At 41.8% G+C, this 15,000-nt stretch overlaps 1 protein-coding gene across 3 annotated transcripts in view; it reads right to left on the bottom strand.

Moving 5' to 3' along the window:
• Positions 1-15,000, bottom strand: part of gas7a (growth arrest-specific 7a) — an 84,566-nt gene that overhangs the window by 15,626 nt on the left and 53,940 nt on the right. For all 3 annotated transcript variants that reach the window (XM_063222626.1, XM_063222632.1, XM_063222639.1), the window contains 4 exons: positions 7,697-7,771; positions 5,698-5,776; positions 2,789-2,920; positions 121-244 (listed from right to left, as the gene is read on the bottom strand). In XM_063222626.1, the coding sequence (XP_063078696.1) occupies positions 121-244; positions 2,789-2,920; positions 5,698-5,776; positions 7,697-7,771 (410 nt within the window). The remainder of the gene's footprint in view (positions 1-120; positions 245-2,788; positions 2,921-5,697; positions 5,777-7,696; positions 7,772-15,000) is intronic.

Below are 15,000 nucleotides of genomic sequence, written 5' to 3'. Positions count from 1 at the left end.
ATGACCAAATGTTTTTTCTCGATTAGTTGTTCCACAAATTAGTGCGATGGTATGGTAACACCTAGCCTGCATCTGTGTATCAGTGTTGACCAAAGGCTGTGCAAGTAGTCCATGTCCCACCTGCTTGCGTGGACTTGCGGCGGGCCTTCTTGATGTCCTCCTCCGTCTTGTTGCTCAGCTTGATCTCCAGCTGCTGGGTCTTCGTCTCCAGGTCCTTCTGGCGGTCGGCCAGAGCTTTCCGGGCCTGAGGGCGAGACATAACACACACAGAGATGTTTAAAAAGATACAGTACAGTCTCACAATCATCTCCAAAACAGGCAGCATGTCTTGGTTGCTCCCATTATCATTGCCCATAGATTGTATAGTGTGTAGCCCACCAAATATGACCCTGACACCTGACTTCTGTGCAAAACTCTGAGCTGAAATTGAATACAGTCGCAGCTAGAAATACAAACAGAGAGTATAATGAATACCTTTTACCACCCACTTCATCCCATGTATCTCCATGCCTCTAAACTATTTTGACCTAGTCTATTCTCTTCCATTCCATTCCATTCCATTCTATTCTATTCTATTCTATTCTATTCTATTCTATTCTATTCTATTCTATTCTATTAGTGTGCAGTTACTTCTTTGTCTCATCCAAACCCACCATGACAAACATATTGTGATAACCTTAGCGGTTCTCAATGTGAACAGTAACAGAGGGAACTGGGCTCATCTCTGCAGGTCTGGTTTGACAGGCTGGCACACACTAGCAGGCATCCACCACACAGAACTACTCCACTCTTCTTGTCATGACGGACACATGCTTGCATGGTCGATAGGACATCTGTTTGAGCAAAGTTGCTTAGCAATGTCCCAAAACACTTCTGACAGACTGGTCCTGACAGGTTGCGTACTGATGACTGGTAATGATGAAAATTGGTCGTCGATAGCTCTCCTGACATCTATTGTAACTCTGTTCCATTGAAGTTTATGTTTTGGAAACCTGATTTGATTACACTGTTCTATTGCGCTTTCCAGAGGCAGCGGTCGGTCCACGCCAGAGTCAAGATCACAAAAGAATGCACAATTAGCATGGGTGCAAATCTGTCAAAACAACCGCTAACATCTGCTAGGAATGTTGCCCAGCAACACTGCTTGAATATTCCCCCTGTGTATCCTCACTCTCTGTTTAGAATTACATCATGAACAAATCTAGAGTAAGTGTAATCAAGACTGCCAAATGCAATCCTGCTCTTAGTTTGACAGCACTCTCACAGGACCTCACGTCATTTTGCAACCACATGAAAAGATTTCACAGTCTGGAGACAACTTGTTGAAAAGATATCAGAAGAAGCGGGCAGAAGACTGGCCCCAAACTAGCACTGCGCTGACGAAAGGCTTCTAATCTCAGACATGTACAGACATTCTACATGTCCCAAGTAACGCCGACCGCCAAAGACTTTCAGTTCTTGGGAATTGGAGAGGGGTGATTGTGTGCGCCAATCAAGTTGTCATTATTATCACACAGACCTTTTTCATATTTCACCACATTTAGTCTCCTTTTAACATTACTCATGTCTTACACAGCTAGAAGATCAAAGAACCACCAGGGAGCATCGACTTTCACTCAAAGTGCTTCTATGAAAATTCAGCCAATTCCAGCCCATTTCAAAAAAGGATAGGGAAGGGAGGGTTGCTAATAATGTTTGTATGTTCAAAGAAAAAAACCATGCGTTAAGCAAAGGGCCTCTATTAGGTCAAGGGCATATTAGGTCCTTACATTGCGATTATATAAGTAATAAAGGCTTTATTGGCAATAAACAAGACATTGGTGAATACACATCTAACAACTGATTGATTTTACGTAGCCTCTAACTGCAGATGGACCCATTGATGGGCCTATTCACTGTTTTCTGAAAACACTCAGCTAGATCATAACAACATCGCTATGACATTGCAAGGAGTCTTACGTAACGGATGAAGACTTGGTCATTACCATTTTGAGGACAATAAGGTTATAACAGAGGCTCTGAGTTAAAGGGTTAACACATGCCTTGTAAGTCACTTATACAGACCATTAGGCATGTGTTCGTGGCTAATATGTGAACCCTCAAGCTTTCTTCATAAAAAGTTTAAAAATAAAATAAAACATTCCAGATATAGATGCTATTCCTTCTGTTTACCACAACACAATGTTTTGTTGTTTAACCCCTTTGCACAGAGCCTATGTTATAACTTACTGTCACAAAAAACTTTAATGACCAAGTCATAATCTGTTACGTAAGGCTTGGTAATGTCATAGCAATGATTTTATGATGTAGTTGTTGACTCTCTTCAGCAATAAGCGAATGGGCCCACCGGCAGGCCATCTGCACAGAAGCTACTGCATGGTGTTATAAGTGTGGTGTAGTGCGTACCTTCTCCAAAGAGGCTACTGCATGGTGTTATAGGTGTAGTGGTGTAGTGTAGTGCGTACCTTCTCCAAAGAGGCTACTGCATGGTGTTATAGGTGTAGTGTTGTGCGTACCTTCTCCAAAGAGACTACTGCATGGTGGTATAGGTGTAGTGTTGTGCGTACCTTCTCCAAAGAGACTACTGCATGGTGTTATAGGTGTTATAGGTGTAGTGTTGTGCATACCTTCTCCAAAGAGGCTACTGCATGGTGTTATAGGTGTAGTGGTGTAGTGTAGTGCGTACCTTCTCCAAAGAGGCTACTGCATGGTGGTATAAGTGTAGTGTAGTGCGTACCTTCTCCAAAGAGGCTACTGCATGGTGTTATAGGTGTAGTGTTGTGCGTACCTTCTCCACGCCGCCATAGCGACTGAGCAGCTGCTTCCTGAGGTCTGCGATGCTGTGCTCGTACTTCTTCAGGTCCTTCTTGAAGTTGTCACCGCGAAACGTCAGCAGGGGCTTCTCCACCTCGCTCTGGAGCTGGGGGCCCACACACATACGCACGCACGCACGCACACACGCATGCACGCAGGCACACACACACACACAGACACATACACAGACACACACACACACACACAGAAAGAGAAAGAGAAAGAGAAAGAGAAAAAAAGAGAATATGAGAAAGGAACACCTTTCTCCTTCAACATAGTGTCTTAGACATTTGTAGCTCTTGGACAGCTCTGGCAGTGTGAGGTTCATTTGCTCTGGGGAGAGTGCTGTGTTTGGACTGAGCACAGTGTTTCTGCCTCAGCAGTGATTGCATCACTGTGACAGACAACAACCAGCGTTGCCTTTCTCTCCCCCTTCCTCGGTTCAGTGAACCCCCCGAGAATAGAAAACTTAAAATTCGCCATGACCCCAGGATGCAGACTTTGCCAGCCGGATTCAAATGCTGATGAATTCAGCACCTTCCTTCACACGGGACACAAAAATACCCTCACTGAGAAGAAGAAGGTGATGACATTCTGGCAAGAATAGGCCCCACGTGTGACTGCACGTGCCCAATCACTTCCAGACCCAGTTTCCAACATGAAATGGCACGATATGCACAGCACTGCACTAGAATATTGTCAGTAAAAGATCAGAAAAGAAAGGTAAGAAAGTAACAAGAAAGAAAGAATTAAAGAAAGAAAGAAAGAATTAAAGAAAGAAAGAAAGAAAGAAAGAAAGAAAGAAAGAAAGAAAGAAAGAAAGAAAGAAAGAAAGAAAGAAAGAAAGAAAGAAAGAAAGAAAGAAAGTAAGGCTAGGTCTGTGTCAAATAGAAAGCCATTTCTCATTAGTTCTTCAAGTATTTTGAAAGTTTTTAACCCACAAAGACACATTATATTGAACTCAGAGTTAACAATTATTGGTCGGAACATACAGAAAATAGTATGGAATTGTGCTGCATCAAGTTTGCTTGGGCAGCTCACTGAGATATTGGATTCACGTAGGAGGTGATCTTCTTTCATCTCTGCAAGCATACATAGTGTACTATAGGTCAAATAGTACAGGTTTCAATTAGGCACAGACATATCCGTTATGCATGGTAATTGCGGCTAATGCAGCCAAATAAAATCGCACCCCCAGTGACCATTTGCATAATCCATTTCAAACTAATTACTACTTTGGAATCTCGCCTCCTTTGAGGGAAATTGACATCCTTCTGAGACGGCACAGAGCAAACCTCATACTAAAGAGAAAATAGATTCCATTTTCACCGCTGTAATCCCATTATCCCTAATGGAAGATAATCCACCTTCCTGTTATTTGCATGCACATTTTGGATCCTTTAGATGCATTTTATGCATTTCGGGCAAAATGTTTTTTAAAAGAAACACCAAACCTATATTAAAATGCAGGAGCGAATGGGACACTCTCTCAGACATCATTTACCGTATTTTTTGGACTATATGTCGCTCCGGAGTTTAAGTCGCAACGGCCCAAAAATGCATTTTGAAGATGAAAAAAACATATATACGTCGCACCTGACTAATCCAAAAATAACCATTTTTGAAAGGTTATTCTATCCATGGAATCTATGTTGTGATAACTGGCGCATGGTGCGCTGCTGCTCAAAGACGGCATTGTTTTATAAACCAGCATCTGAAGCAGTGGCAACGCATTCAGAGGTGGTGGTAATGCACCAACTAAGATGGTTTGCCAACCACCAAAAAAAAAAAAAAAGAAAAAGAAAAAGAAGAAGAAACAGTGATAACGCGCCATGTTGCCCTGTAGTCAGAACAACATTCAATTTTCGGCATTGTTTTGCGTTTGGACCGTGGGAGGGTTCGAGGCAACTTTGTTCCGTCTCCAGAGCACGCCTTTCTTTACCCCCTTTTCTGAGACTTCAGCCCATGACGGTATCAAAGGTGAGGGGGATTTCATCCATGTTGTGTAGCCTATGGTAGTGTCACGTTGTGCTCGTTTGTCAGAAACTCGCGGAAATGACCGATTTTCACCTGGAAGTCGGCTGACTGTCTTTAATAACACAGACGCTCGTTCTCGGATAGAGAGCCGATTGCATTGCATAGCGCAAATAAATCCACGAGAGGGGATTGCATTGCATAACGCGATAAATCCACGAGGTCCCTGACTTCCGCAAAAAGTCCTATTAATTTCTTTGGCACCGTTGACTCGCAGCGCGCGCGTTGTTTGAGAACACATTTCTCCTGTATTCAGCTCTTCTTCTAGACGTGGGCCTTGAACCTTCAGATAGCTTTCTTTGTTTTTTTCACAACATGCACATTTTCCTCTGCTTTTCTCCAGTCCCCAAACAGTTTTCCATTGCATCCAAACTTTCGTTCAGCTGCATATTGCCATTTTCGGCTGCATATTTAATTACTTTCAGCTTGAACTCAGCAGTAGGCTATATTAACTTCTTTTGGGTGGTATATTTCTATTCAGTCGTCATTGTAAATGCTATTTTTTGTTGTGGTAAGTTGTAAAAAATTTTCAGTGGTATAAGGCAACACAACATAGGCCTAGTTGCTCACATAGTGCTCTCCCGTGGAGAAAAAAAAGCATATATATGTCGCACCAGGGTGTATGTCGCATGTCCAGCTAAACCATGAAAAAAAGTGCGACTTGTAGTCCGAAAAATACGGTAATAACTGGGTGGAAAGCGAAGAGTGGTGGAAGAAATCGGATATGAGTGACAGGCAAAGGTTTCTGTCCCCATGTCCTATGTGTGAGCTTGTTGATTTCAATTAGGGGTAAAGATCTTCGCTACTTTGCCCTATTCTGCATCACTTGGGAAGAGAAGAACTGTTTACCTTAGAGGAGAACTTGAGATGGACCTCAGCCTCATCATGCAGACTCTTCTTGAGCTGAGCCCACGCTTCCCCTAATGTCCTGTGGGACCACATCAACACACACATTAGCTGTGCAAGGACAATTTTCTGTTTCCTGTGTTACAGACAATAAAGCTTTATCTTATCTTATCTTATCTTATCTTATCTTATCTTATCTTATCTTATCTTATCTTATCTTATCTTATCTTAAGGACAGCCAGGCTACACATCACACTGTTTGGATGACAAGACACTAGGCGCAGACAAGACAAAGATCATATAAATTATAGACCAGATAAAATATATATTTCGAACAAACATACATCCCTTCATTCATTCATTCATTCATTCATTCATTCATTCATTCATTCATTCATTCATACATACAAACCCCAACTCCGATGAAGTTGGGACGTTTGGTAAACAGTGAATAAAATCAAAATGCTATCATTTTCAAAACATTCAATCTATTCATTAGATGGAGAATAGTGAAAAGACAACATATTAAGTGTTAAAACCGAGAAAAAAATTTGTTTTGGGGGACATATGTACTCATTTCTAATTTGATAAATCCAACACGTCTCAAAAGAGTTGGGACGGGGATCAGTGAAATTTAGTAAACATCCAAATAAGATAAAACAACAAAGAAGAACATTTCAAAATGAATTGTATTGACGGGCAATATAGGTGTCCAGGTATAAGATCATCACAGAGAGGCTGAGTCACTCAGAATTAAAGATGCAAAGGGAATAATTACCATAGTTATTACATACATTTTTTAATTCCCTTTGATTTACCACGATTGAGTGTATATAAGACATATTTTTGTTAATAAAATCATTGTATAGGTTCATGACATCATGAAATATATATTGGCTGTAGTCTCACTCTAGCACTCCAGGAATTAGAGCTATTGAAAATTGACCATATTAAGAATGCTTAATGCATGAAAATGATACAGGGGTGTAACATTCTCCTAAGCACCTGAGCTCACTTGAAATAGACCCAGAAGACATGGGAAACTGTCCTTTGCTTACAGAAGTCAGCAGAAGTTGTAGAAGTCCATTCTTTTTGACAATAATAGAGCATTGCACATCCTGTGCTACAGTAAAAATGGACCATCCAACTTGTGTTAGTGCTAGCTTCAAAAGTCAGCCTCCATGATGGCATGCGGGTACAGTAGTGCATTGGTTAAGATGTTCTCACTCATCTGTAGAGTTAAATACAGTGCTGAATGGTATAAATGGGTTTTAAACAGCATGAAAAGCCACTCATGCATTATATTTTGAAGGGAGATCTTCGATTACTGCCACATAGTAAGGTCAAATTGCATTCTCTACTATGTTTTAACAGTTTGGCTCCATCATAAGGACCAGCAGGTGATAAAATGGTGGGTTTTTGGTCGAGACCTGTCACGCTGTAAGCACTACAGAAAGGAAAACATTGCAAAACATGACAAGGAATACACCCACCATTTAAGCTGGTGAAATCATGTCCAAGATAGGAATTAACACTGTTTTTTATATAAAATCATCTCATCGGTTAATGTATTTAACTGTTAAGTGTTGTCTTCTGTTTTGTTTTTAGTCTTCCTCGACATTTGCTGCCATTTATTGTCCCCGTCCCAACTCTTTTGAGATGTGTTGGATTTATCAAATTAGAAATGAGTACATATGTCCCCCAAAACAATATTTTTTCTCAGTTTTAACACTTAATATGTTGTCTTTTCAATATTCTCCATCTAATGAATAGATTGAATGTTTTGAAAATGATAGCATTTTGATTTTATTCACTGTTTACCAAACGTCCCAACTTCATCGGAGTTGGGGTTTGTACATACATACATACATACATACATGCATACATATAGTAAATCCACACTACACATGCTGTACATACAGTTCTGTATGTACATACATAATCAAACACAAACACACATGCACTTATGCACAAACACACACACACGCATGCACACACGTACCCTTCCTCTTGTGCGGCTAGTGGACTCATGGAGAGTTTAGAGAGGTTCTTGGCATACTCCTCCTCAATCTTTATTCTTCAGAGACAGCAAGAACACAAACAAACAAACAGACAAATAAATAAATAAATAAATGAAGACTGAGAGTGCCATTGGCAGAGAAATACCGCAAAATAGGAAAAGAAATAAAGGAAGTCAATGTGTGTGTGCGCCTGTCTGTCTCTTTGTGTAATGTGTATGTGTGTGTGTGTGTGTGTGTGTGTGTGTGTGTGTGTGTGTGTGTGTGTGTGTGTGTGTGTGTGTGTGTGTGTGTGTGTGTGTGTGTGTGTGTGTGTGTGTGTGTGTGTGTGTATTTCTGAGTTTGTTTGGCTGTGTGTATGTGACAGTGAGTGTATGTGTGTGTGTGTGTGTGTGTGTGTGTGTGTGTGTGTGTGTGTGTGTGTGTGTGTGTGTGTGTGTGTGTGTGTGTGTGTGTGTGTGTGTGTGTGTGTGTGTGTGTGTGTGTGAGAGAGAGAGAGAGAGAGTGCATGTGTGTGTGTGTGTGTGTGTGTTTGTGTGTGTGTGTGTGTGTGAGTGTGTGTGTGTGTGTGTGTGTGTGTGTGTGTGTGTGTGTGTGTGTGTGTGTGTGTGTGTGTGTGTGTGTGTGCGTGCGCGCGCAACAGGCATATATATATATATATAGAGAGGGGGGGGGGGCAAGAGATGAAGAATGAGGCTGATTTAAAGGTGGAGGAGGCAGGGCAAGTGTGGGAGCGTGTGGTGTGGTGTGGGGAGGGAGTGGTGACCTTAGGGTGGAGATCTTCAATCTGGCTGGAGAGGCCTTGGGCCCCATGATAAACGACCAAACACAAACGCCTGCTGAGGCCGCAACGACTCCCGCTCTCAGTCTCTGTCCCTCTCCCACTGTGTCACACACACACTGTGTCACACACACACACACACACACACACACACACACACACACACACACACACACACACACACACACACACAAACACACACACACACACAAACACTCACTCAGGCATACGCACACTCAGATAAATGCACACACACACACACACGCACACACACACATGCACACGGACGCACGCGCGCACGCACACACACACAAACACACGCACACACACGCACGCACGCATATGCACACACGGACGCACGCACGCACGCACACAATTTCTCACATTATCTTTCTCGCTATCTCCCTGTTTTTCTGTCTGCCCACTGTGATGATAAAAACTGATAAAGGACTCACAGTCAGCCCAGAGTAGCACAGCCACACTCCCCATTTCATATATAGCAGTCATTAAGTCCTATTATTAAACTAAACAAAAAACAAACACGACTCATCTTCCTTAGTGGCAATGAAGGGATGTTTTTGGGGGTTTTTTGGTTGTTGCATAACAACAGTCAGAGCCGATTCTAGGGTAAATTGGGGCCCCAAGCGAAAAATCGCAAGAATAAATATTCGCAACAAATTGCAACAACTGTAGTTTAAAGTCTTAGCTGTTATTCACCATCTACAAGCTTGGGAGTCCCAAGCAGCTGCCTGCCTAGGCTGGTGGCAAGATTTGCCTCTGACAACAGTAAAGGTACAGATACATATGGCTAAGCTCATGCATTTTTGCCTTTTTTACAAATATGTGTGTCCACCAAAATGTTAAGCCATAAATATTTAACGCAGAATGACGGGTCTGACAGAACAAGCTGCAGTCAGAAACATATCCACATCCCAGCTGAAGGGGCAGGGAGTAAATGCAATCATGCAATAATGTTTTTTTTTTTTAAACAAAAAACATAACCTCCGCCAAGGAGTTTATGTTTTTGGTCATGTTGGTTTATTTGTCTGTCTGTCAGCAGGATAACTCAAAAAGTGCTGAATGGATTATGATGACATTTTGTTGTTGGAAATAACAAAACAACAAGTGATTAAGTTTCGGTGGTTATCCAGATCACGATCCGGATCCAGGATGTTTTTTAAAAGATTGTTCACCATTACGGGATAGGACGAATTGTTATGGCATCAGCGACCCCATGGCCTTGGTGGAGAATTGCACTCTCTGAGTGCTTTTAGTATGTTGATTTTAGCATTGTCTGTTTTGTTTGCTTGTGTCATGTGGGTGAGAGTCCTAAACGATAACATCCATAATGTTCACCATTCAAAACTTAAAAACAGCTCTTATGTGCCTATTCCTGAGAGTGAGATAAAAAGTGAAGGCCAGACGTGAGAGGGAAAACCTTTGCAGCATATACGGTATAGAGAACTGTGCCCCTGGCCACACAGACCCACAGATATACACAGGCAGACATGGAGCCATATGTCATAGAGTTACCTAAGGGACATGTACTGAGCGTGCAGACAGCATATGCCGTGGCAGGGGTGTCCTCAGCCCTGTTTACCAGACTAGGATCAGCCCTGGGTCACACCACTGGCTCCAGGGCCAGACAGTGAACACAGCACTGAGCACAAGGACACTACTCTATTTAACCCATTTTGTAGCAAACCCTTTTTGGGCAAGGGTGCCCTCTGCCTACTTAATCCTAACTATCTCAGCCTCTGAAGCACATACAAATATGAAATGAGTTGCATTTAAAAGCTAGGGCCCTCGTTTTGCCTTAGAATGTGTTCATTAAGCTCGAACTTAGGCCACACCAATTTAATTTGTTGGTTCTCGGATTCGCCGCTTGTATTTTGTATCAAAATGAAAAAAAAAAAAAAAAAAACAGTTTCAATACCCCAAAAAATGAAATCGCTTAAAAAAACCCGAAGACTGCATGTTTTCATGAACGGAGAGGTGTCTCTTTAGTAGTTGGAGGTCATGTGACGTAGAGAACCAATAAAATCACTCCTTTCAACATGCCGATTACGACTAGCGAATCAGGAAACGCGTTACATTCAAATGGTTTTACAGACAAAATATGCAATGGCAAGTTGAAGCCCCTGTGGGTTTAGCAGTAGCAGCGGTGAAACACAGTATGGCTCTTAGTGGAATTAGTGGAGTGGGATAGCAGTTTTAAAAAAGTAATACAACAACTATGGTCCCGCTTGGAGGAAGCAACCCCCCGGGTTACCGGTAGCTTAATTTCTCCCCCTTCCTCGTTCACAGGCAGCCCGACGTTTCAGAATAGAATGTTCGACTTCGCTCAACTATCCGAGTTCACATGTGCCAGCGAGTTTTGTGTTCTCAACCAGGCGAGTTTTGCAACGGACGAGAGAGTTACTATCACGGTAGAAACAGCGAAATGACTTCAGGATATTTTAAACACGAGAGAGTCACAATCACGGGGGAAAACTAAATGGCCACACAAAAACGCATTGCCACACAAAAACGCAGACGCAGCGCACTAGTGCTGTCGTGTCTGTTCGTAGCGCTTGCTAAGATACCACACTCATTATGCAGAGGGAGAGCGCTCAAAAACGGGGAAATAGACAAAACCCAATTCACCTCAGATTCCACTGTAAACATAGGCTAGGCTTTTTGTGCCTAATGATTTTTAAAAATTATGACATTTTTAGCAGGGTTTGTTATAAAAAAATCCATCCATCCATCCATCCATCCATCCATCCATCCATCCATCCATCTATCTTCATATTGTAACTCTGTACTTATGCCGTGTGCGTAGCCTTATTGCAGAAAAGGCTGGTATGTTGATCTTACTAGTCAAACACATACTGCCTAAAAGGCTACTAATTTGGTCTTTTCTACCAGCCAAACTGCTTGTAGTCAAGATGTGTTAGTTAGGTAGCCTACTGTCATGTCTTTTATAAAGAGCACATTTGGAAGACTAGTCTATAGCACATGAAATGCTCCAGGTCTTTTAAAATATAGCAACAATAATAATATAATAATAATAATAATAACAATAATAATAATAATAATAATTATCATCATTATTATTATTATTATTATTATTTGTATTGTTGCTGTTGCTATTATTATTGCTATTGTTATTATTTTAATTATTATTTTTTAAAGCTGAGTGCGTGTGTGTATGGGGTGGTGAAAACATTTGGGTGCACATACATTTTGTGCTGGTGCACCTAAAAAAATGTTTAGGCGCACCAGTGCAACCAACGCAAAAGTTAGTCTGGAGCCCTGAAGTGCCAAGAAAAAGTCAAGAATCTGAATCAGATTGGACTGTTTGTTTTGTTAAAATTTAATTACTGTAACTTTTTCTGTTACTAGTAGTATTTTGTGCACATTCTGTACTCAAAGAAGAGTGAGATTACATTATTTTTGGTCTTTTATTTTATTGATTTTGGGACTTGTGCTTGTTGGTCACTGTTGTAAGTGGTCTAACATTCTAAAGTTGTACTTTTATAGCTTGTAATTCCATTGATATGGTCACAATGCTGTATTTGCTGTCTTGTTCAATGAAGACTGCGGTTTCAGACTGTTGAATCATCTCAGTTTATTCAAACCAGATTAATATAATAATTGCCCTATGAGCTAATTTTGTGCCTGGTCTATTTGGCTGCCTTAATTCCCTTCTACACTGTCCTTCTCCATGTCCAGGTGTTTGCCTGTCTTGCATCTTCCTTTGGAGGTCCATGTGAGGCTGATATACAGGTGGTATAATATAACAGTCCCCTTATTACATCCGTGGCATTACCACACGACTATTTTTTTTTTTTTTTTTTTTTTCGCCCTCTCGCTTCAACTTTTTCCTGAAAAAATCCGAGAACCAACAAATTAAATTGGTGTGGCCTTAGGTGCTATTTCCACATAGCAGGATATTTTTTTAGCAGGGTATTTTTTTCTCCTGGTTAGGTGTAAACGCAACATGTGGATAAAAATAAATCCTCCATTGTAACAAATGCGTTTCAGCCCCCTAAACAGGATATTTTTTTCTCCTGCTTTTTATACCTGGATTTTTAAATATCTGCTACGTGGAAACGGAGGGCCAAAACCAATGCAACCAGGAGAAAAAAATATCCACATATAAAAATATCCAGCTACGTGGAAACAGCTCCTTACCCACATTTTTAATAAAACAGCTCAAATCTCAAGAACCTGAATGCAGCATATGTGTGTCTCCAGGACACAATGGGTTAAAGGTTGGCTAGGCTGGGCTGGGAATGTGGTGATATTTCAGAGGCAGAGAGAGGTCCTCCATAAATTGTCTAGGTGTGTGTGGGATTATTAAGTGCTCGATGGAAGTGTCTCTGGTGTGTGTGGGTATGTGTATGTTACTTACTGTATATGGGTATTTGAATCCTGTGCGTGCGTGCGTGCGTGCGTGCGTGCGTGCGTGCATGCGTGCGTGCGTGCGTGTGTGTGTGTACACGTTGGTACATGTGCATCTGTAGGCCTATATATGCTTGTGTGTTTGTGCATGTATGTATGCATGTGCCCAAATGGCCTTTTACATCTGTGTGCTTGTATTATAACTGTGTGTGTGTGTGTGTGTGTGTGTGTGTGTGTGTGTGTGTGTGTGTGTGTGTGTGTGTGTGTGTGTGTGTGTGTGTGTGTGTGTGTGTGTGTGTGTGTGTGTGTGAAATAACTATGATGGCAAAAAATGGTCGTGTTGTATTCAGTTGGTCTGACCCGGCCTCCCACAAGGTCAGACAGGGTTCAACACCAGGTTAGGCCATAATAAAGTGGCCCATCCACAAAGCCTCTCTCTTGTCACATCAAGGCACTCTAATGTGTTTTTTTCCTCCCTTCGAGTACTGCTAAAGACGCAATAAAAGAGTCGTTACTGCCACTTCATCACTTCTGGCTTTACACAGACAGGATTTATGTTGCCCACCACGGCTCTCTTCGGTCCTGCCCTATATCAGAAAGAGCACGGGGCAACGGTGGAAGCATTGTGTTTGGCTCTCCATTAACAATGCTTTGCAAAATAGCTTCAAGGTGATCGCAGGCTGACTGCAAACTAGATACCAGACACGGTGGAGATCCCAGCCAAACAACAGCAGATCCGTCCCTCCATGCCCTAAGGGTAGGGCACTGGGTTACTAAGCCGGCGACCCGGGTTCAATTCCGGCCTGGGTCATTTGCCGAACCTTCCCCGTCTCTCTCTGCCGGCTCATTTCCTGTCCCTCTGACACTGTCCTGTCACAATAAAGGCACAACCCCCCCCAAAAAAATCTACAGATTCCAGATATCGGCAAACCAGGAAAACAACATCCATATGCCATTGCCTGATACAGCTGTTTTCTTCACTGCCTGACTCTAATTATCAAGCAAATTCTCAGATAATAAAGATTGTGAATTCACCCGTGTTAAAGGCTTATCCGGGACACTGAAGTCGGGAAAAGGATTTTATATGTTCAAACGCAAATTCAGGATACTTTAATATCTCAATTATATTCGGGATACTGAACTGCATATAAACGCACTCATTGACTTCTTCTCTCCCACTCCACCTCAAGCTGCTGTGTGGTGAGTGTTCTGGTGCATTATATCTTGTTTGCGATGGCAAGGAAAAGTCCCCTGTCACAGTGTGAAGCACTTGGAACATCTTGAGAAGTACTGTCATGTGTCACTGTTACTGTTGTTTCTATCTCAAAGCTGTGCTGACGAATCAGCGAGATGAATCAGCAATAACTTTTCCATGACTGACATGCCATCTGATCGGAGCAGCAACACTAATCATGACTTGATTGGAACATTTTTGGACCGTCAAAGCAGATAGGCAAAGCAGATTCTGTTATATACTGTATCGGCAATTATATTGTTACTTGAAAATCTCCTAAAATAATGATGCCTATTCGATATTGATTAATGTTAAGTAATTAGGTACAGTTTAAGAAAGTATGTACGGTATTTAACAGCATGTAGCATTATGTTGTGATGTAGTGGTTAGGGAGTTGGATTGGAGATCACAGGGTTGCAGGTTCTATTCCTGCCCTTACTAATCCCTTCCTCCATCCATGGCTGAAGTGCCCTTGAGCAAGGCACCTAAGCCCTATTGCTCCAGGGAATCTAATCAATACTCTGCAATATCTGTAAGTTGCCTTGGACAAAAGTGTCAGCTGAGTGCAATGCAATAATGTGTTTGCTTTGTACCATAGTGTTACACCATGGAAGCAAATTGAGCTAGGCAAAGCAAAATTCTTTGTTCCATTCAGACAGCTTAACGTCAAACTGGGTGCAGTGGCAAATCCCATGGATTGAAACAGATAATACAGATTTTGAATGAGATTGGCCGCCGCCTTGTCTCAACGTTTTGACCGCTTCACCCCTCTGCCCTACCACTGTAGGGATGAATGGAGAATTTCACTTTTGCTTAGTAAATATGCTTGCACGTGTCCCGTTAGGGTTATGTTTAAAATAACGTGTTACACAGCTCTTGCTTTT

The sequence above is a fragment of the Engraulis encrasicolus genome, chromosome 2 (genome assembly GCF_034702125.1).
Source record: "Engraulis encrasicolus isolate BLACKSEA-1 chromosome 2, IST_EnEncr_1.0, whole genome shotgun sequence".
Lineage (NCBI taxonomy): Eukaryota > Metazoa > Chordata > Actinopteri > Clupeiformes > Engraulidae > Engraulis > Engraulis encrasicolus.
The sequence above is the reverse complement of the archived record's forward strand: the minus strand, read 5'-3'. Positions and strand labels throughout refer to the sequence as shown.